General features: G+C 38.8%; 1 protein-coding gene and 1 long non-coding RNA gene across 2 annotated transcripts in view; one reads left to right on the top strand and one right to left on the bottom strand.

The window, feature by feature from the left end:
• Positions 1 to 447: 447 nt before the first annotated feature.
• LOC140530975 (uncharacterized) lies at positions 448 to 10948 on the bottom strand. The gene is made up of 3 exons (XR_011976210.1): positions 10589 to 10948; positions 9732 to 9813; positions 448 to 4752 (listed from the first exon to the last, which is right to left on the bottom strand). It is a non-coding gene; the product is annotated as an uncharacterized lncRNA (long non-coding RNA).
• A 77-nt stretch (positions 10949 to 11025) lies between these two features.
• The window catches only part of HDHD5 (haloacid dehalogenase like hydrolase domain containing 5), a 28508-nt gene continuing 19168 nt past the window's right edge, over positions 11026 to 20365 (top strand). The window contains exon 1 of the mRNA XM_072650152.1: positions 11026 to 11228. Within this exon, the coding sequence (XP_072506253.1) occupies positions 11100 to 11228 (129 nt within the window). The 5' untranslated portion in view covers positions 11026 to 11099. The remainder of the gene's footprint in view (positions 11229 to 20365) is intronic.

The following is a 20365-nucleotide window of genomic DNA, read 5'->3' as shown; positions in this document are numbered from 1 at the left end:
CTTATAGTCTAACGCACGAGACAGTGTATACAGAACATACATAAAATGAAAACAAAATAGTTTTGGGAAGGAAAGTACTAGCAGCTAGAGGGAATGGGGAAAAATATAATCATCTTTCATGAATGTCTTAGAAAGAATTCCAACTTCAAGTAGGAATGGACTAAGTGATCTCTGACTTCCTTTACAATTTATATGGTAGAAAAAATGATACACAGAAGTATTCAGAAGATTTGGCTCTGCTGTTTACTCCTTGTGTGACATTGAGTAAGTCATTGAACTACTCTGGATCCCAACCTCTCATGAATGAAATAAAGTATTGGTCAAATCATCTTCTGAGATCTATGTTATCTCCAGATCTATGATTTCAAGAACTCTAATAAGATTCTACACCAGAACAGATGATTGTTGACCCCATTCTTAAAATGATTAAAGAATAGACATGTCTCTGTTAGACTGTTCTAGTGTTTACCCATTTTATTGATAGAAAGTCTTTCCTTATGATAAATTTCAGATTCTCTTGCTGCAACTTAATACTATTGTTTTCTAGTTCTATAATCTGTGCATAGTTACTTAGTGCCTTTTTAATAATTATATCCTTATATGTATTTAAAAATATCACCTTGTAATACCTACCAGGGGTGGGGAGCTGTGATCTGGAGGCCACATGTGGCCCTCTAGGTCCTCAAGTGCAGCCCTTTGACTGAATCCAAACTTTACAGAAAAAATCCCCTTAATAAAAGGATTTGTTTTGCAAAACTTGGACTCAGTCAAAAGGCTGCACCCAAGGACCTAGAAGGCCACATATGGCCTCAAAGCTGCAGATTTCCCACCCCTGAGTCCTAGACCATTATAACAGCCTTGAGAATCATAGGATTCTAGAGCAGGAAGGAAGCTCAGAAACTATCTAGTTCAACCTGTGAATTTTACAAATGAGAAAATTGAAACCTAGAGACATGAAATGACATTCATAAGGTCACACAGCTAATAATATAAAAGCTGAACTTAGATCCATGTCTCTTGACTCCCAGTCCAGAATTCTTTTCATTATACTAGGTCAACTCTTAATTAACCTTCCTGACTTCATTCTCTCATCTATCCCATCCATTTTACGCTTTATCACCAGATTAATTTTCAAAAGCACAGCTCTAAGAGTCTTTCCCTTCATCTGATGCAGTGGTAAAAGAGGCCATATGGTGCAGTGGATAGTGTTGGACTTGGAATCAGGAAGATGTAGGTTCAAACCCTGCCTCTCATACTTAATAGCTATGTGCCTACAAGCCATTTAATCTCTCTGAGAATTTTTTCTCATATGTAAAATGAGGATGATAATACTTATAGTAGATACCTCATTGTTGTGAGGCCCAAATGAGATATGTATGTAAAGTCTGTAAAGCTATGCAATCTCTAATTTGCTATAATAATGTCAATTATTATTATTTTAGAAATCTTTAATGGCATCATATTCATAGGTTTATAGCTCTAGAATTGGGAGAAAACTTAGAAGCCCTCTAGTCTAATCCTCTCATTTTATAGATAAGAAAAATTAGACATGGAGAGGTTAAGTTATTTGCTTAAGATTCCAAAGGTGGCAGGAAGATGGAGTCAAGATGGCAGAGGAGAGGAAGCTTTATAGTCAATTTATTCCAATATTCTCCTCCAAACAACTTTACATAACACCTCAAATTGAATTCTGGAACTGCAGAGCCAACAAAAGGTTAGGATAAGACATTTTTCCAGCTTCAGACAATTTAGGAGGTTGGAAGGTAGGTTCTGTGACACTGAGGTGGGGGTTGACCTGGAGCACATACTGCAGCAACATGACCTTTGGGTCATGTGAGGTAACTGTGATAGCAGTAGCAGCTTTGGGAGCTCAGTCCAGAGATTGTCAGGTCCAAAAGAGACCATAGGGGATTACATATTAGCCCTATGCAAGCATTGGACTGAGCATTGTTTGACAGTTCCCTCACCCATTACTCAGTTCCAGGTCACAGTTCCAGAGAAGAGTGCTGGTGCTTACAGCTATAAGGGAGCTGGAACTCTTCCTGGGTAAGGACCAGAGCTCAATGACCACATCTCTCCCCAGATCACACCACCTTGGAAAGCACCAAAAATTTACCAGTCTCCAGAATTAGGTATGAAAACAGCAATGCAAAACAAACAAACAAAAACCTGAAGCTCAAGACAGTACCTAATACCTAACCCTCAGGCAAGTAGAGCCCAATTTTAACACAAAATTCAAAGTCCATAAATAGGCTGGAAGAATGAGCAAGTAGCAACAAAAAAGAACCTTATCATAAAAACCAATTGTGGTGACAAGGAAGCTCAAGACATAAACTCAGAAGACAAAGCAAAATAGCTATAAGTGAAGCCTCAAAGAAAAACACAGAATGGATATAAGCTCCAAAAGAATTCCTAAAAGTGCTAAAGAAAGAGCAAAAAATAATTTAAAAAATCAAATAAGAGTGGTAGAGGGAAAACTGGGAAAAGAACTAAGGGCAAGCAAACTATGAAATTATGAAAATTATAAATTAATAGTTTGGTAAAAGAGGTTCAAAACCTCTCCACAGAGCCAATATTTAAACTCATCCAATCCTCTTTCCACTGCATAGTATCAAATTATATTAGCCAAGCATTCAAGATGCTCTAGAATCTAGCAAATTTCGTTCTTTTGGTTCTACCTTTTTTTTTCACTCTGCATCATTTCAAACATTTTCCTATGTTTCATGAACTCACAGTAGTAGTATTTGCTTAATCATTGTTTATTACAAAGTAATATTCCATAATATTCATGTCATAGCTTTTTCAGCCATTGTCTGGTCAATGGGCACTCACTATTTCCAGTTCTTTGCTACTAGAGTAATGGTATAAATATTTTGGTTAATATTGGACAGATCTCAAACTGTGGACCACTTAACACAAATGGGAGGCCCCATCATTTAATAAGAGGTTAGGATACAATCTATCAGGTTTTAGGTGTTTGTCTGGGGAGAAAGTGATTTATCTACACAAAGGCTATGCATACATATCACATGCAATCTCTGCCACAAATGGTGCCCAATGTTTAATCACATACACAGAGTTCCCTATTGACAAGAGACTGAATTCTACTGTCAAAGTGAAATGAAGAACTGAAGGAATTTTCCAGAGAATTCAGGCAAATACACAGCTGAACTCTGAATAATCCCTCAGTTATGTAGGTAATGTTCTCAACTCATCTCTCAATCAACAAATAACCACTGACTGTCCGTTATGTGTAAGGCACTATCACTAGTCATGAACAAGACATGGTCCTTGATCTCAAAGAACATTTACAATAACAATAATTAAAAACTCACATTTCTATGGCACTTTAATAAAATATTTTCTTCACAATAACCCTGTGAGGATGAATAGGGTAAATATAATTGTCTTTATTTTATAGTTGAGGAAACCAATGACTTGCCACAGTCCCACAGCTAATAAGTGTCAGAGCCAGGCTAGCGTAACACTCATGCTGGTGTTACACTCACTATAGTAGAGGGCCTCACAACTCTCATGTGGGTGTGTAGATGCCTCTTCCTCTCTGGACTGACTTATTTATTGTAATCTGCTTTCTCACTGATACATCTAGATTCCCAGAGAAGGACTACTATCATGTGGTTACACTCAATTTTCCTCAGGGTTTTGAGATAACCTTAGTGGGGAATACTGTACTCTCATACACCATCTTAGCTCCTGAGCCTCCACTCATGTGTTTTCATTTACACAAACCATGCCATTCATGATCATGACACATTTGATCTCAAACATAACTACTTAGCCATAAAACATATGAAATAATAATAACATCAAGGTATTCATATATTAAAGCAATTTTGTGGATAATACAATGCATTATAATCAGGGGTATGCTGGAGTCAGCCTGTACCACTTCTCAAAAGATAATTGTTAAATTTTCAGTGTAACCATTTATACCACGGAAGTTGGCAAACACTACAAACTTAGAGGCTGATTTACTCTTTTGTTGATTGTCTAGAGTCTAGATTTAAGAAAGCAATGGAGAAAATATTAATAACATAGATTAAATTTAAATATGTTACAGGTATATTTTTCTTTCTTTTCTTTCTTTTTTTTTTGAGAACTGGCTCTTAAATGTTTACCAGCATAGCCTGATTATAATCCAGAAATAAATCTGGACCACACTTTCCTACCAATGTACTTAGTATCTGTGGAGAAGAAGAGATGCTTATAGACATCTGGCAGGGAAGCAATTGAGGGAGAAAAAACCCATATCCTCAGGGAATACTCACACTTTGGATTGTAGACTTTGATGTCATTGACCCTTTCAGGAACATCTGAACCATGATGCAGTCACTTAGCTGCTTAGTGTTTTTCTGCTGTTTACTACTCACCACCTGGGCAAATTTTTTTCTTTTCTTTTAATTCTTTTTTTCTCTTTTTCTTTCTTTCTCTTCTTTCCTTCCTTCCTTCCTTCCTTCCTTCCTTCCTTCCTTCCTTCCTTCCTTCCTTCCTTCCTTCCTTCCTTCCTTCCTTCCTTCCTTCCTTCTCTTCCTTCCTGCCTTCCTTTTCTTGAAATCAATTTGCACCTTTAACAAGGTGATTACCTCTTAATTTGGAGGGGTAGCTAAGTGGTACAGTGGATAGAGTGTCAGGAAAACTTACCTTTCTGAGTTCAAATCCAGCCTCAGATACTGTGACCCAACCTGTGACCCTGCGCAAGTCACTCAACCTGGTTTGCCTCAGTTTCCTTGTCTGTAAAATGAGTTGGAGAAGGAAATGGCAAATGAGCTGGAGAAGGCAGCCCTGGCTGAAATGGCAAATCACTCCAGTATCTTTGCCAAGAAAACATCAAATGGCATCAGGAAGAGTCAGACACAACTGAAAAATGACTGAATAACAACTTAATTTGAAAAGCAATTCACTTGAAGCCAGAGAACTGCAACGCTTATTACTTTGGCTCTCTGAGTACTACAGGTCCAGAATGCTGCACTGTCCAATCAGAGCAATTTATAGCATGCAACTTGGTTTGATTCTTTAATTAAGGCAAACACATTTTGCCACCTTTTCATTCACTGAGATCCTCCTGTCTTTGAATCAACAAAGTGGCTGCAAAAATCTCTTTTTCTTTTTTGGTTTTCTTTCTCAAATGAAAGCCAATAGAAAATCAAACCAAACCAAACCAATAAAGAAAAAACCAACAGGTACCTTTGAGACTTCATTTGTTGTAAGCTCTAGGGGGTGCTGAAGAGCAACATCTGGAACTAGAAGCTTGTGCAAATTCTTTGAGCCTTCTAAAACTTATCAGGAATCATATAGTCTGCTTCCAATGAACTGTTCTAAAAGTTGGACTCAAGCTGCTTTTGACCCCCTATTTCTTTCTTTTTTTCGTTTATTCTTTTTATTTTTATTTAATATCTTATTTTCCCCCAGTTACAGGTAAAAATAATTTTGAACAGTTGTTTTTAAAACTTTGAGTTCCGAATTCTCTCCCTTCTTACTTCTTTCTCCTCCTCCCCTCCCCTTCCCTGGTCCAACTGAGAAGGCAAGCAATTCGATATAGGCTATACATATGTAGTCATGCAAAATATATCCATAATAGTCATGTTGTGAAAGAAAACATAGACAAGGAAAAAAACTCAAGAAAAATAAAGAAAATTTAAAAGTATGCTTCAATCTGTATTCATACACCATTAGTTCTTGTTTGAGAAATGAGGCCTTTGTCAGAGAAACTTGCTTCAAAATGTTTTTGCTAGTTACTATTGCTAATTGTATTTCCCTTCAGCCTATTCTGTTCCTCTCTGTTTATTCTGTTCTCTCTCTCCTTTCCCCCATCCCTCCTCAAAAGTGTTTTGCTTCCCTTCCCCCTTCTACCCTCTTTTTGTTATCTCCTTCCCTCCAACTTTCCTGTAGGGTAAGACTGATTTCTGTACCCAATTAGATGTATATGTTATTACCTCTTTGAGTCAATTCTGATGAGAGTAAGGTTCACTCACTCCCCCTCAATGCCCCCCTCTTCCTCTCCACCGTAAAAGCTTTCTCTTGATTCTTTTATGTGACAAACTTTACCCCATTCTACCTCCCCCTTTCTCTTTTTCCCACTACATTCCTCTCTCATACCTTAATTTTATTTTTTAGATATTGTCTCTTCATATTCAACTTATACCTGTGCCCTGTGTCTATATATACCCCCTTTACCTACCCTATTAATGAGAAAGGTCTTATGAGTTACAGATCTTTCTATGTAGGAATGCAAACAATTTAAACTTATTAACTCCCTTATGATTTCTCTTTCCTGCTCACCTTTTTATGCTTCTCTTGAGTCCTGTATTTGAAAGTCATATTTTCTATTCAGCTCTGGTCTTTGCATCAAGAATGCTTTAAAGTCTTCCATCTCATTGAATGTCCATGTTTTCCCCTGAAAGACTAGACTCAGTTTTGCTGGGTAGGTGATTCTTGGTTGTAATTCTAGCTCCTTTGACCTCCAAAATATCATATTCCAAGTCCCCCTGATCCTTTAATGTAGAAACTGCTAAATCTTGTGTTATCCTGACTGTGGCTCCATGATATGTGAATTGTTTCTTTCTGGTTACTTGCAATATTTTCTCCTTGATCTGAGAACTCTGGAATTTGGCTATAATATTCCTGGCAGTTTTAATTTTGAGATCTCTTTCAGGAGGTGAGTGGTGGATTCTTTCCATTTCTATTTTACCCTCTGGTTCTAGAATATCAGGGCAATTTTCCTTGATAATTTCTTGAAAGATGATGTGTAGGCTCTTTTTTTGATCATGGCTTTCAGGTAGTCCATTCATTTTAAAATTTTCTCTCCTAGATCTATTTTCCAGGTCAGCTGTTTTTCCAATAAGATAGTTCACAATGTCTTATATTTTTTCATTCTTTTGGTTTTGTTTTATTGTTTCTTGACTTCTCATAAAACTATTAGTTTCCATTTGCTCCATTCTAATTTTTAAGGAATTATTTTCCTCAGTGAGCTTTTGTATCTCCTTTTCCATTTGGTTAGTTCTGCTTTTTAAGGCATTCTTATCCTCATTGGTTTTTTACCATTTGGCCTAGTCTGTTTTTTAAGGTGTTATTCTCTTCAGTAACTTTTTGTGTCTCCTTTACCAAGCTGTTTACTCATTTTTCATGATTTTCATGCATCACTCTCATTTCTCTTCCCAATTTATTTCTAGCTCTCTTACTTGATTTTCAAAATTCTTTTTGAGCTCTTCCATGGCCTGAGACCAATTCATATTTTTCTTGGAGATTTGACTTTGTCTTTTTCTGAGTGTGTGTTTTGATCTTTTTTGTCACCATAGTAACTTTCTATAGTCAGAGGTTTTTTTCTGTTGTTTGCTCATTTGCCCCAGCCTATTAGTTGACTTTTAACTCTTTGTTAAAGAAGGACTCTACTTCCAGTGTGGAGGGTGCACTGTCCCAAGCTTTAGGGATTTTTTGCAGCTGATTTTAGAGATACTTCTAGGGACTTGTAAATTTTCAGTTCTTCCAGAGTGGTATGATCTAAGGAGAGCTGTACTACTCTCCTGGCCTGCAAGGCACCACAAGCAATCTTCTCTACCCTTGAGCTGTGAGGAGCATAGCTGCTCTACTGCTGCCACAAGTTTTGCTACGTTAACGCTCTTCTTCATCCTGGGACTGCCACCCAGGACTTCAGCCCAGATCCAGGTATGGGCAAAACAACAGAATTCTGCCTCAGTGCTACTGATTAGAACTCTGTAATCTCCTTCTGACCATTTGTTTGACCCCTTTACCGTCTGCAGGTTGAGAGTTCTGGAAGCAGCCACTGCTATTGCCATTGCTGATTGAGTGGCTCCCAAGGTCTGCTCCTGGTTTTCTGGGGCTAGGGCTGTGCTGGTCTGACCTGTGTTGGATTGTGCTCCACTCTCATCAGGTTCAACAGTTCTTTCATGCTGACCTTCCAAGTTGTCTTGGGCTGGAAATTTGTTTCACTCCTTTTTGTGGGTTCTGCTGCTGTAGAATTTATTGAGTCATTTTTAAAGGTATTTGGAGGGGCTTAGGGAGAGCTCAGGTGAGTCCCTGCCTTTACTCTGCCATCTTGGTTCCCAACTCCCTGCTATTTTTTCCTTATTCCCTTGCCAGGATCTTTATTCTTTGGCTTCAGCCTCCTGTCTCCTATACCTTTCAATGGCTTAAATCAGAGACCCCGGAAGTCAGTGATTCATTGTTCACTTAAAAGATCATAAGTCAAAAAATTGTATCTATGAAATAGACAATCCTTTTAAAATAATACCTTGTCTCTTTAAATAAGTATATGAGATTTGAGATCATATGGTGGAAGATCTCAACAACAGAGGAAGATTAGGCATGCTATATGAACAAATATAGAGTTATCCAAAAGTGGAATGGTCTCTCTTTACAGGATGCTTTCATGGGATGAAACCAATAAGGCGCCCTGCCAAGAGTCTTGAGGACTTGGGTTAGGATCCTGTGTGATCTTGGGTTGGGCATTCAACTACCCTTGGTACAAGCTTCCTTCTCTATAACATGACGGCATTGCTTAAGATGACCTTAACTTTCTTTTTAATGACAGATCTGTGATCCTATGTACTTCAGATAGATGATCACTTCTCAAGCATTGTTAAACTTCTGAAGTCCTTTTAAATTCAGGGTTTGGGAGAGGAGACTGGTGGGCAAAAAGCAGCCTTCTAGCACATGGATAAATTAGTGGTTTTGAGAGTCAGAAGACCTGAGCTCAAATCTACCCTCAGACAACATACTAGCCATATGATCTTGGGCAAGCCACTTTACCTCTGTCTACCTCAGTTTCCTCTTCTGTAAAGTGGGTATAATAGTAATACTTATCACCCAAGGTTGTTGTGAGGATCAAGATAATATTTGTAAAGCACTCAATGCGGTAGGTACTTAATAAATACTTATTCCTTTCCTTATTTCTTTATTCTTCTCCATTCCCCTCCCCAAATCTTAATGTTTTTCATACTCATTCCCTTTTTAACTAGCCAAGGGAGAGACAGAATGATATGATGGGTACAGAACCCAACCAGTTGAGTCAAGTGTTGAATTTACTTAACCTCTCAGCGTCTTAAGGCAAAATCTATAAATTGCAAATGGGTTGCAATCTGTATTTATTAATTTACCAAAAGGTTAAAGAAAGGTATTTATTTTACCAAATAACTAAATTAATTTAGTATTAATTTACCAAATGGTTTAATACAGGTACACTAAAGTAGCTACTTATGTAGCTACCAACAAAAGCTCCTCACAATGATAAAATCCCTGGACCCAACAAAAAAAACTTCCATAGGATTCCCGTTCCCACCCCTCAAATACCCTGTGAGGGGTATACTTGCTTTATTGCACTTCACCTGACTCTAGGTATTTTCAGTGGTTGTCCTATAAGCCTGGAATGCTCTTTTTCTTCCTCTCTATCACTTTGCTTCAAGTCTCAGCAATATCTCACCTAGAGGAATCTGTTCTCAATCCCCCTTTCCCCCTTACTTCTACTGCATTCTGTTTGTTGATTATTTCCAATTTATCCTGATTATAGCTTTTTTTGTACATAGTTGTTTGGTATCTCCCCATTAGACTGTGAGCCCCTTTAGATCAGGAACGGTCTTTTGCCTTTCTTTGTATACTTTAGTGATTAGAACAGTCTGGCACATAGTAGGTCCTTAATAAGTGTCTTTGGATTATTACTTCATTGTATGTTTTTCTACTTTTTATTTGTAACTTACCTGGACTTGAACCAGGAAACAAGACTTTGAAAACTAGCACAAGCAGTAGCTCAGTGTCATGAAAAGAGCCCTTGATTTGGAACTGAAACAAAATAAAAAAAACAAAAACCTGGATTTAAATCCCATTGTTGCTCTAGAGGTTTAGGAGTGCTGGGGACCCTAAAATACCAACACGCAGGGTCTTGCTCAAATGAATTTGACTCAACCTTCTTGAAGCCAAAGAAAAACAAAGTTTATTAAAGATTCGCCATATTGAGTTGACTTTTAAGGAGTCAAAGCATTTGTAATGCTTGTATTCACAAGCAGCCAGATAGAATCTCAGCTGGATTGAATCTGAGTGCCTTCATGGAGGTGAAATGGAATTTAAATATAGAAAAGACTGTTGGAGGGATCTGGGGGTGGTCTGGTGGTCTAGGGTGAAGAGAGGAGGGATTTGGGGGGGTCTTAAGGAGAAGTCCAAGGAGGGGGTAATTGGCCAAGGGTTGGAGACAGCTGGAGGCAATCAGGAGATATCAGACACTGGAGGGTTTGAGTGGGAAGCAGGTGGGGCAATCCAGGGGGTAACAGATAATGGAAGGCCAGGCTAGGTCTTTGAATATGAAAGGCCAGATTAAGTGGGAAGATCCAAAGGGGAGTTCAGGGAGGTTCCCAGAGTCTGAACCCTATCAATTGCCAGTTACTACGTATGTGATTTTCTTGAGGGCAAAGCCGCTAAGTGGAACTGGATTTGAGTCAGGAAGGCTTGAGACACTTATCATGTGACCTGGACACCGCACTTAACCTCTGTCAGCCTCACTTCCTTGACATATATCCTCGAATAATAATAATAAATGCTTGATTGATAGGATAGGACTTACCTCCTGGCGCTGTTGTAGGGCTCAAATAAGATAACATGTGAAGCACAGTGCAAACCTTAATTTACTATATAAATGTTACTCGCTATTTATTATCACTTCGGGCTCCTTTCCTCATCTGCAAAATGAGGGGACGAGGTTCGACTTGACGATCTCTATGGTATTTTTCAGCTCTTAAGGGGATCCAGTCCTCCCAAGTCGTCACACAAACTCCTTTCATTTTGTGGCCAGCTTAGGCAGGGACCACGTGTCTGTAAGATCCAATGGGGTCCACAATTCAGCCTCATCCGGCAAATGACCTCGGTGTCTTTCCAGCCCTGGGCTTTGCCGGGAAACGCAGGACAAAAAGAACCGGGATAGAAGAAAGAACTACTACTCCCGGCATGGCTTGCGGCACCTACTCCGCCCGGGCAGAGATCAGGCCCCTGATTGGCTGAGCGAGGGATTGAGGGAAGGGCCTGGGCCAGGGGACCGTGGGCCAGTTAGCTGCACGTGCTGGCGGCGGTAGGGCCGGATGGGTTTGTACAGTTGCCTCACTGCGGTCCGAGCCGCTTCGGGTCGCTGGCTTCGGTCGTATCCCCTCTGCAGGGCATGGGGGCCCCAGGGCAGCCCTGGGAGGAGCCACTCTGGCGGCCTCCCCCAGGTGAGAGCGCGCTGGGGCTACGGAGGGCCAGGATGGGGAGGAAACTGCGGAGATGGAGGGGGCAAGGGAGGGAGGAGCCTATTTAAGTCCCGGCCCCGAGCGTGGTGGGCCTGGCTTAAGCTCAGTTCGTGAAGCCGTCGGCTTGGGAGCCTCCGCCCGCGCCCCACGAATTTAAAGAGCCGCGGCTTCCTCCGCGCCTCTTCCCGGCACCGCCACGCCCTCCTTCGTTCCGCCCGCCCCCAGTAAATCCTAAGAAATTCTCTGCCCTGGTTTACGAACTCCTCCCGGCTCGTTCTCGCCCCTCCCCCACTCCCCAGATGGCTTACCTGTGGATTCCCTTTTTGTCCACCTACTTAGGCTTTTTTCAGTTTGCACTTTTTGTTTCGATTTTTGACATTTCTTTGAACCAAAAGTGATTTAGAAAATCGATTTATCTCTCTGCTTCTCTTTAAACTACACCCGCCCCCCCCCCCCAAAGATGTTACTGAGGTATTCTGCTGTCCAGCGTGGAGATTCAGCTGCAGGAAAGGACGGGAAGGTGGGTTGGCGTGAGAAGTGGGAGGTTTATAAATAAGTCAGGGTCAAGGAAGGTTAAGTTGTAGACAGAAAAGATACTTCTTGAAATCTGTATCTTTTTATGTCTCAAAATTGTATCCCTTGTGTATCCAAGTCCTTCAAAGTTGCAAAGTACCTGGGCCACCTGCTTCATTTAACGGTGAGGCAGCGGAGCCCAGAGAACATCGCTCAGGGATTAGGAGGCAGAATCGCAGGCTTGAAATTTCATCCTTTGACTCAGCTGCCTTAAAAACGAATAATAACTGGATGCATTTTTTTGACACCACTCCACAAAGTGCTTAATGCAAAACAATCTCTTCATAGTTCACGGGAGGTTAACTTTGACCGTGTGTTACTGTGACCGCTGAGTGAGGTGCATTGCCTCTCACCGGCGACTTTATTTACACTCTTGTAATTCCTCTGTGTAATGTTTTCTTAATTCTTCTTTCTTCAGCTTCACTTCATACAACTCTTATGTTTTAAGTCATAATTTTGTCATTTGTCATTTCTAGCAGCAAGGTAATATTCTTTTACCTTAATATCCCATGGTATTTTTTGATTGCTATCACAATATTGTTATGGACATAGATGGGAATTTTCTTGTCAAAAACTTTTTCAGGGAAAAATCCCTGGATCAAAGTGTACGAAAAATTTGGCAACTTTTCCCCATAGTTTCCAAATTGGTTGAATCAATTCAGAATTACACCATCAACAGATCGTCATCAGTATGTCTTTTTCCCATAGCTCCTCCAACACCGACTTTTCAGGTATATTGCTATCTTTGCTAAGTTGATGGGTGTAAGGAGATAACCCAAGGTTATTTTAGTTTGCATTTCTGTTATCATTGGTGATCTTGAACTTTTTTTCATCTTGTTACTGATATTTCTGTTAAACCATTCATGTCACTTGACTATTTGCTTATTGAGCAATGGCTTTTAATCTTATGGTTGTCAGTTTTCTATAGATTTTGCATATCAGACCTAGGATGAGATGCTTAATGCAAAGATTTGCTACATACGGTGTCTTCTTATGATTCTACACTTATAATATTTGTACAAAGGCTTTTAGACTATATTTTCTTTCTCCTACTCAGTGTGTTGTTCTTATTTTGCATATATTTTGTGTATGCTTATTTATGTACACAGCCTTACTTTTCAGTCTTCTCTTAATCTCTCCCTACATGCTGATTCCTTCCTGGCTGCCTACAACACAGGTGTTTTCCTTCCTGAAGGAAACAACAAAACAAAACAAAACCCTACCATCAGTTAAATTATTGTCCTATGTCGGTCCTCCCTTTCACAGCCAATCTCTTACAAAACAAAACTATGTTTATTGCTTCCATTTACTCTCTTCTTTCACTTCTCTATTCTTTGCACTGTTGCTTCTGACCGCATCTCTCAAATGAAACTGTCTTATTCAATGTTACCAGTGACCTCTTAAGTGACCAAAATATTAACCTTTTCTCACTTCTCATTATTTTTAAGTTTGCTACAACAGTTCACACTGTTGACCATCTATCTTTCTGGTACTCTTACTTCTCTGTTTTTTGTTTTTTTGGTGACCTTGTCCTTCCTTTATTCCCCTAGCCTTTTGGTCTAGCCTTTTCAGTCTCCTTTGTTTTATCATTCATATCACACTCCATAACTGTCTCTGTTTTGGGACTTGTTTTATTATTTCTCTGCACTTTCATAAGCTTCTGTGGGTAATTAATTATCATTTATTTGCAAATCACTTTTAAATGCATATCTTATATACATATTATTGTTTTTCTCCAAAGCTCTAATTGTGGAACTCCAACTACCTGTTGGATAGTTTGAACTACATGTCCCAAGGGCATTTCAACGTCCTGTCTAAAACTGAACTCATTGTTTCCCCTAAACCACCCACTTTTTTCCAATCTTCTTTATTTTATGGATCATACTGCCATCTAATCACCCAAGTTCTCAAACATCACTTTTGTCCTTGAATCCTCTTACTCACCCAACTTATCTAATCAGTTGACAGATTTTCTTCCTACTGTCCCAATCTCTCTTTTGTCTCTCACTTCTTTCCCCTTCTCTCTTTTCACATGATCACCACTCTAGAGCAGAACCTGACCCCATTTTGCCTAGACTGTTGTTGTTTAGTCATGTCAATCTGTGACCAACTCTTCATGACCCTGTTTGATGTTTTCTTGGTAATGATACTGGAGTGATTTGCCATTTTCTTTTCCCTCATAAATGGAGAAACTGAGACAAATAAAGTTAAGTGATTTGCACAACCTATCTGAGGCTGGATTTGAACTTGTGAAGATAAGTCTTTTTGACTCCAGGCTCAGTGCTCTATGCACTGTACCATCTAGCTGCCCCTTGCCTGGACCAGCAACTTCATAGTTGGTCTCTGCCTCAAGTCTGTGTTCTTTCCAATTCATTCTAAAGCAGTAGTATGACCACCTCACTCCTCCACTCAGTAAACTCTAATGAATTCTTATTGTAAGCTACTCTGACTTTTAAACCCCAGTTTCAGCCTACCCTTCCCAACTTTTTACGCGATTCTCCTTCTTCTTGTCTGTAGTCCAACAAAACTGGCTTTTTTGATGGTCATCATACATGACACCACCATCTCTTGTGTCTATGCTCTTGCCTTGGCAGGCCTTCATGCTTGAGGTGCAGTCCTGCTATACCTCAACCTTTAGAATCCTTTGTTTCCTTCAAAATTCAGCTTAAGGACCACCTTCTATAACAAAGCCTTTCCTCATCTTATTCCAGATCCTGATGTTTTCCCCTATTCAATTTGCTTTGTACTTATTTGAATATATTTTGTTTGTGCCTATTTTTGTACACAGTATCCTCTAATAGAATATCAGTGATTGATTTAAAAAGGTTTGTTAATTTGAAAAAAATAAACAACAGCTATTAAGAAGAAAGGGAAGAAAGGAATTAGCACTTCAGAGGAAGCAATTTTTTGTTTTTCTTTAAAATGATAATGATGTGAATTCATAGGTGCTATAAATCTTGAAAGATTATTTGATAAAGGTTAGAGGAAAAGACATACAAGTGGTAAGAGTTACTGACTCCTTGCTGAGAGGTACTGAGGCAATCATTGTTTGACATGACTTAAAGTACAAAAATCTTGGGCATGTTTTGAGAATGTAATGGAGGACCTCCCAAGAGTTGTCAAATCTGATAACTACTACTCTTGGTGGTGATGATTTATGGTGCCAGCAACAGTCTTTGTAGTATTTGTGAGGATTATGAAGTCTTAGACAAGAAACTGAAGACTATAGGGCCATAGGTGGTGTTTTTAGTATCACCACCAATTAAAGACAAGTACTTCAGAGGAAAAAGGAGGATTTGACAAGTGAAGAGTCACTGAAGGTGCTATCTGAAAATAGAATCAGGCATTCTGGACAATGGTTTAGAACTGGGGTGTCAAACTCAAATATAAATGGATCCTTCTTTGGCATATTGACTTAGAAAACTGCAAAGTAACATTATCTGTGTTGTGTTGTAAAATTTTTGTTTCCCAATTGCATTTTGATCTGTTTTCAGGCTATAACCTATGTGAGTTTGACACCTCTGTGTTACAATACAGGAAGAACCAGTTCTTGTACACGGTGGAATACATTAGCAAAAACACTTAACCATCCTTGTTAAGTCATGTGCTCCAGATGAACTGCATCCTAGAGTGTGGAAAGAACTGATGAATGTAACTGATTAGCCACTGTGAATGATTTTTTTTAAAGATTATAGAGGCTGAGATACATGCTACAGGACTGAAGGAGAGATGTTATATTGATTTTCTGAAAAAGAAAGGGAAAGAATCTATGTAGCATAGGCCAGTGAGCTTGATTTTGATGTTTGACAAAATTCTAGAATGGCAATGGTTACTGGATTTTTAGAGAGGAAGTCATTATAACAGAGAATAAGCATTGGTTTTGGTCGTGACCTAGAACAGATCACAGTGGACTAACCTCATTTTTAAAAGCAGTATTACTAGACTGTTATATCAAGGGACTGCTGTATATATAATTTACCCTCCATTGTAGTAAATTGACTCACATAATGCACAAGGTGGGGAGATGTGGGCTTAACATTGTTTGGATTTCGAACTTGGTGAGATGCCAAAAAGTTATTTCAAAGATTTAAAGTTATCTTGGAAAGAGATTTCTAATAGGATGTCTTGAGAGTCTGTTATTGGTCCTGTGCTGAAATTTTTATCAGTGACCTGATTTATAAAAGTAGAGATGCCATGCTTTAACAAACTGGAAGACAAAGATGAGAATGCTGGCTAAAAAAGTCAGGATCTCTGCAAAATGCAACAGGATAGAATTTTGGCCAGAATCTAATACATGAAAAAAATGTGGAAAAATGTAGGAAAAATGTGTAAAAAGTCTCACTTTGTCGTATTAGTTCCTGATGCCAATGTGAGTGGATTGATTAAATACCCTCATTTAGATGTTTTGATCCTGGTCTCAGCATAAAGAGAGGGACAGTGAAATGACCTACTATCCTGCTTTTACTATTGCCCATGCCATCTTTTTTCCTGAGTATCTGTAAATGAGCCACATGGCCTTCCCTTTTAGGTCTTGCATTTAATAAACTAAATGTAAGGACGTATTGCTTTCAGCACTGACGTTGACTGGATTATCTCATTTTTCTTTGAAGCCTTAGAAATGGACTTTGACACTCCCAGAATTATATATTCAGCGCCAGTCTTTATTGTGTACTTCAGTCCTGCATTGCCAGCTACACACTTCATACCTCTACCTAGATTTTCCATGAGCATTTCAAACAGGATGGAATGGAACTCAGCATCTTATTCCAGTACTCCATATCAGTGTGACAAGTCATTTTGTTTTCCTATAAGAGGGAGTTAAACTTGTTAGCTTGTGAAGTTACATCTGGCTCTAATTCTAAATCCTGTGAAACTCAGAAGAAAAAAATTCAAAAATATTGTCACAAATGCAAACTCCATTTAGGAAGATAAATTTGAAAAGTGGGTCTCTTCAAAGTGAAGACATATCACAGAAGCTGGTGAAGACCACTACAAATAAATTAACCCACAGCAGAAACAATAAATAGGAATTTTCTGAATGATGAGAGTGAACATTACTAGACTAAATGCAAAAATCTCTTTCCTTAAGGTTGCAAGTCACAATTTTTAGCCCTCACTGGTTCATTATACCATAGGAAGCCTATCCCTAAAAATTAAGCAGGGAAAAAGGAGAATTTTCTTTTCACATGGGAGAGTATAGAAAGCAGATAGACTTAGAAGAAGGGATTTGGAATTGAGGCAGAGAATAAGTATAGTATGTATAAGTAAATTATGTGAAACAACAACATGTAATGAAAAGAGTTTTGGACTGGAAGTCAGGAGACCTGGGTTCCAGTTCTCCTGTCACTAATTTGCTGTATGGCCTTAGGTGCACTTACCTTAAAACTGTTCTGTGATATGAGTATTCTAAGTAGGATTGTTCTAATTTTTCAAAAGAGGAAGCTGAGGCCAAGAAAGGTTAAGTGACTTTATTGTAGCCAAACAGTCTAGTATTGAAGCTGAGACTCAAATCCAAGCCCTTTTGACTCACAACATCAGAGAATTTGAGAATTGAGAGGAACTTCAGTGGTCATCTAGCCCAATCTATACCTGAATGAAATCCCCAGTCTATCATATCCCACAGGTGACCATCCAGATTGCCAAGTCTTATCTTCTGGAAGACTTTCAAGGATGGGGAGCTATCACCTCTCTTCATAGCCTATTCTGCTTCTGGACTGTTTTAACCACTAGGAAGTCTTCCTTGATATCAAGCTTAAATTTGCCTCTTTGCCATGTCCACCCTTTGTTGTTCCCAGCCAGTTCTGTCCTCTGTGGCCAGAGAGAACAAGTCTTATTCCTTTTTCAATGTGATAGACTTTCAGATATTGAAATGGTGTATTGTAGCCCCCTGAGTCTTTTTTCCAAACTAAATGTTCCCAGTACTTTCAACTATTCATCATACTCTGTGGATTCAAGTCTCTTCACCATCATGGTTGCCCTCCATATATAGTCTGAACAGGGCACTGACTAGCTGCCATCTTTATTCCTGGAAGCCATGCCTCTCCCAATGAAACTCAAGATCACATTAGCTTTTTTTGACTTGTGCATTATAATGCTGACTTATTTTGGGTGTGTAGTCCCCTAGCCTCCACCTCTCCCCCATCTCTTTCAGACAGATTTGAATAACCATGGCTCCACCATTTTGTACATGTGAAACTGATTAAGACTTTCCATTTATTTCTATTGAATTTCAGTTTATTATAGTACTCTATACTGTCAGGATATTTTTGGATCCTGACTTTTATCCAGGGTGTTAACTTCTTAGTATCATCTGTATTTTTTTTTTTTTTTGGAGCTGATCACCAGTGCCTTTATACAAGGCCTTGATAATGGCATTTAGCAGCACTGGACCAAGCACAAAACCTGGGATATTCTATTTGAAGATCTCCTGCCATATTGACATTGAACCTTGACTACTACTTTTTTTGAATCTGACTATTCCAAGTAGTTCTGAATTCATCCACTTGTATTGTCTCTTTTGCATTTCTCTACCTTCTTCGCAGGAATGGTATTAGATATTCTATCAAAATCCTTGTTAAAATCTATGTAAACTCTGTCTTCATCATTCCCTTCATGTACTAGTTAGTAACTCTGTTGAAAAATTAAATATCTAACATTAAGAATTGCTGCTATGCCCAAAAGGGCTGGGATACTGTACATAAATGCCTTTTCCACCAAGGGCTCCTCTGCTTTTGACTTATAATTGTGGCATGGACTGACTGGGTTCAGGGTTGAGGGAACTTAGAACAGGGTTTTTGTTATCATTTTTTTATCTATTTTTGTGTCATGTTGTGTCATGTTTGTTCTCAAAGAGGACCATGACATCAGGGAAGTGATACCATGACATGCAAATGAATTAGATTTAAGTGAGGGATGGCCATGCAAAGTCACCAGCCTCACTTTCTTCTCTGGAGTCATTTGGGTCCAGTGGCCAGATATGGATCAGGACAGCTGGGGATGGCCCAAGATGCAGTGGGGGACCTTGACCTTTTTAAAGCTAAGGTCTTAAGGACTTATATGAACTGATGCAGAGTGAAAGAAGCAGAACTAGGGGAACATTGTATACAGTGACAGCTACAATGTGAGATGAATTTTTCTGATAGACTTAGCCCTTCACAGCAATGCAAAGACCTAAAACATTCCCAAAGGACTCTTGAGGCAAAATGCCATCTATATCCAGAGAAAGAACTATGGAATTGGAATGCAGAATGAAGCAGAATATTTTCTTTCATGTTATGTTTTGTTTTGTTTGGGTTTTTCTCATGGTTTCTCTCATTCATTTTAATTTTTCTATGCAATATGACTAGTGTGAAAATGTATTTAATAAGAATGATGTGTAGAACCCACATAAAATTGCATGCCATTCTGGGGAGGGAGGGGGAGAAAATCTAAATCTTATGGAAGTGATTGTAGAAAACTAAAAACAAATAAATAAATTTAAAAAATATTTAAAAAAATAAAGTTAAGGTCTTTAACAGTTCTCAGTTTGACTGAGGTAGCACTTGTTCAGAGATTAAGGCTTAAAGAGAAATATCAGTTTGGTAAAAACCTATAGGCCCCTTCTTGGATTTAAAAAAGTACATTAGAATACAAAGGAAGGATCAGAGTCAGGAGGATCTGAGTTCAGATGTGACCTTAGACACTTCACAATTACCAGCTGTATGATTCTGGGTGAGTCTCTTAACTCTGATTGCCTTGACAAAAAAAGAAAACAAGGGAAGCCAATTATATTGAAATAACAGTTATTAAAACATACTTAAAAACAAGTTCATGGACCTCAGGTTAAGTTATCCTGACCTAGAAGATAGATCAGACTCCTTTTCTCATAAAATTTGGCTTGTTCCATTGGCCCCAGGGAAAACTGTCAACTAAATTGTTGAATTATGATTCCTTGCAGGGGATATTCTATCAAAATCTTTGTTAAAATCTATGTAAACTCTTGTCTTCATCATTCCCCTCATGTAGGAAGGTCAAGAGTATAGTATTTTATTTCCTAGATACAGAAGAAATACTAAAAATCACAGAACATTACCAGTTCTCATTGATAGAAACGTTTGAATTAGTACTTGTTATTAGTACTGTTATACTTTGCCTGGAGGTTGATGTTCAAAACTATCTAAACGTAAAGCATTTTGTTGGACTGATGATTAGGCATTTACATTTTATTACAACTCTTCACTCCTTGCCCTTAAAGTTCATGTTTTCTGGCAAGTCAGGCCAGTGGTCAAGCTCCTCCTTCCTTTAAATAGAATCTTTCTGAGGCAAGACATTTTGAACTCATAAGGTAACCTCAAAGCCTGGATGTGCCCATCTTCAGAATGATGTTAGATCACTTGCCTAGGAAAGGAAATAGAAAGTAAAAAAGGCAGTCAGAGACCTAAGAGTAAACTTGTTTAGTGAAATCCCTTCTCTCCGACTGCCATGCAGAAGTCTTACCCATGGATAAGATCTTCTTATGCCTTTGTGGAAGGTGTAGTATAAGAAAGAGCTACTATAACTTAGTTATC

The sequence above is a fragment of the Notamacropus eugenii genome, chromosome 3 (assembly GCF_028372415.1).
Source record: "Notamacropus eugenii isolate mMacEug1 chromosome 3, mMacEug1.pri_v2, whole genome shotgun sequence".
Lineage (NCBI taxonomy): Eukaryota > Metazoa > Chordata > Mammalia > Diprotodontia > Macropodidae > Notamacropus > Notamacropus eugenii.
Note: the sequence above shows the minus strand (reverse complement) of the source record. Positions and strands in the feature narration are given on the sequence as shown.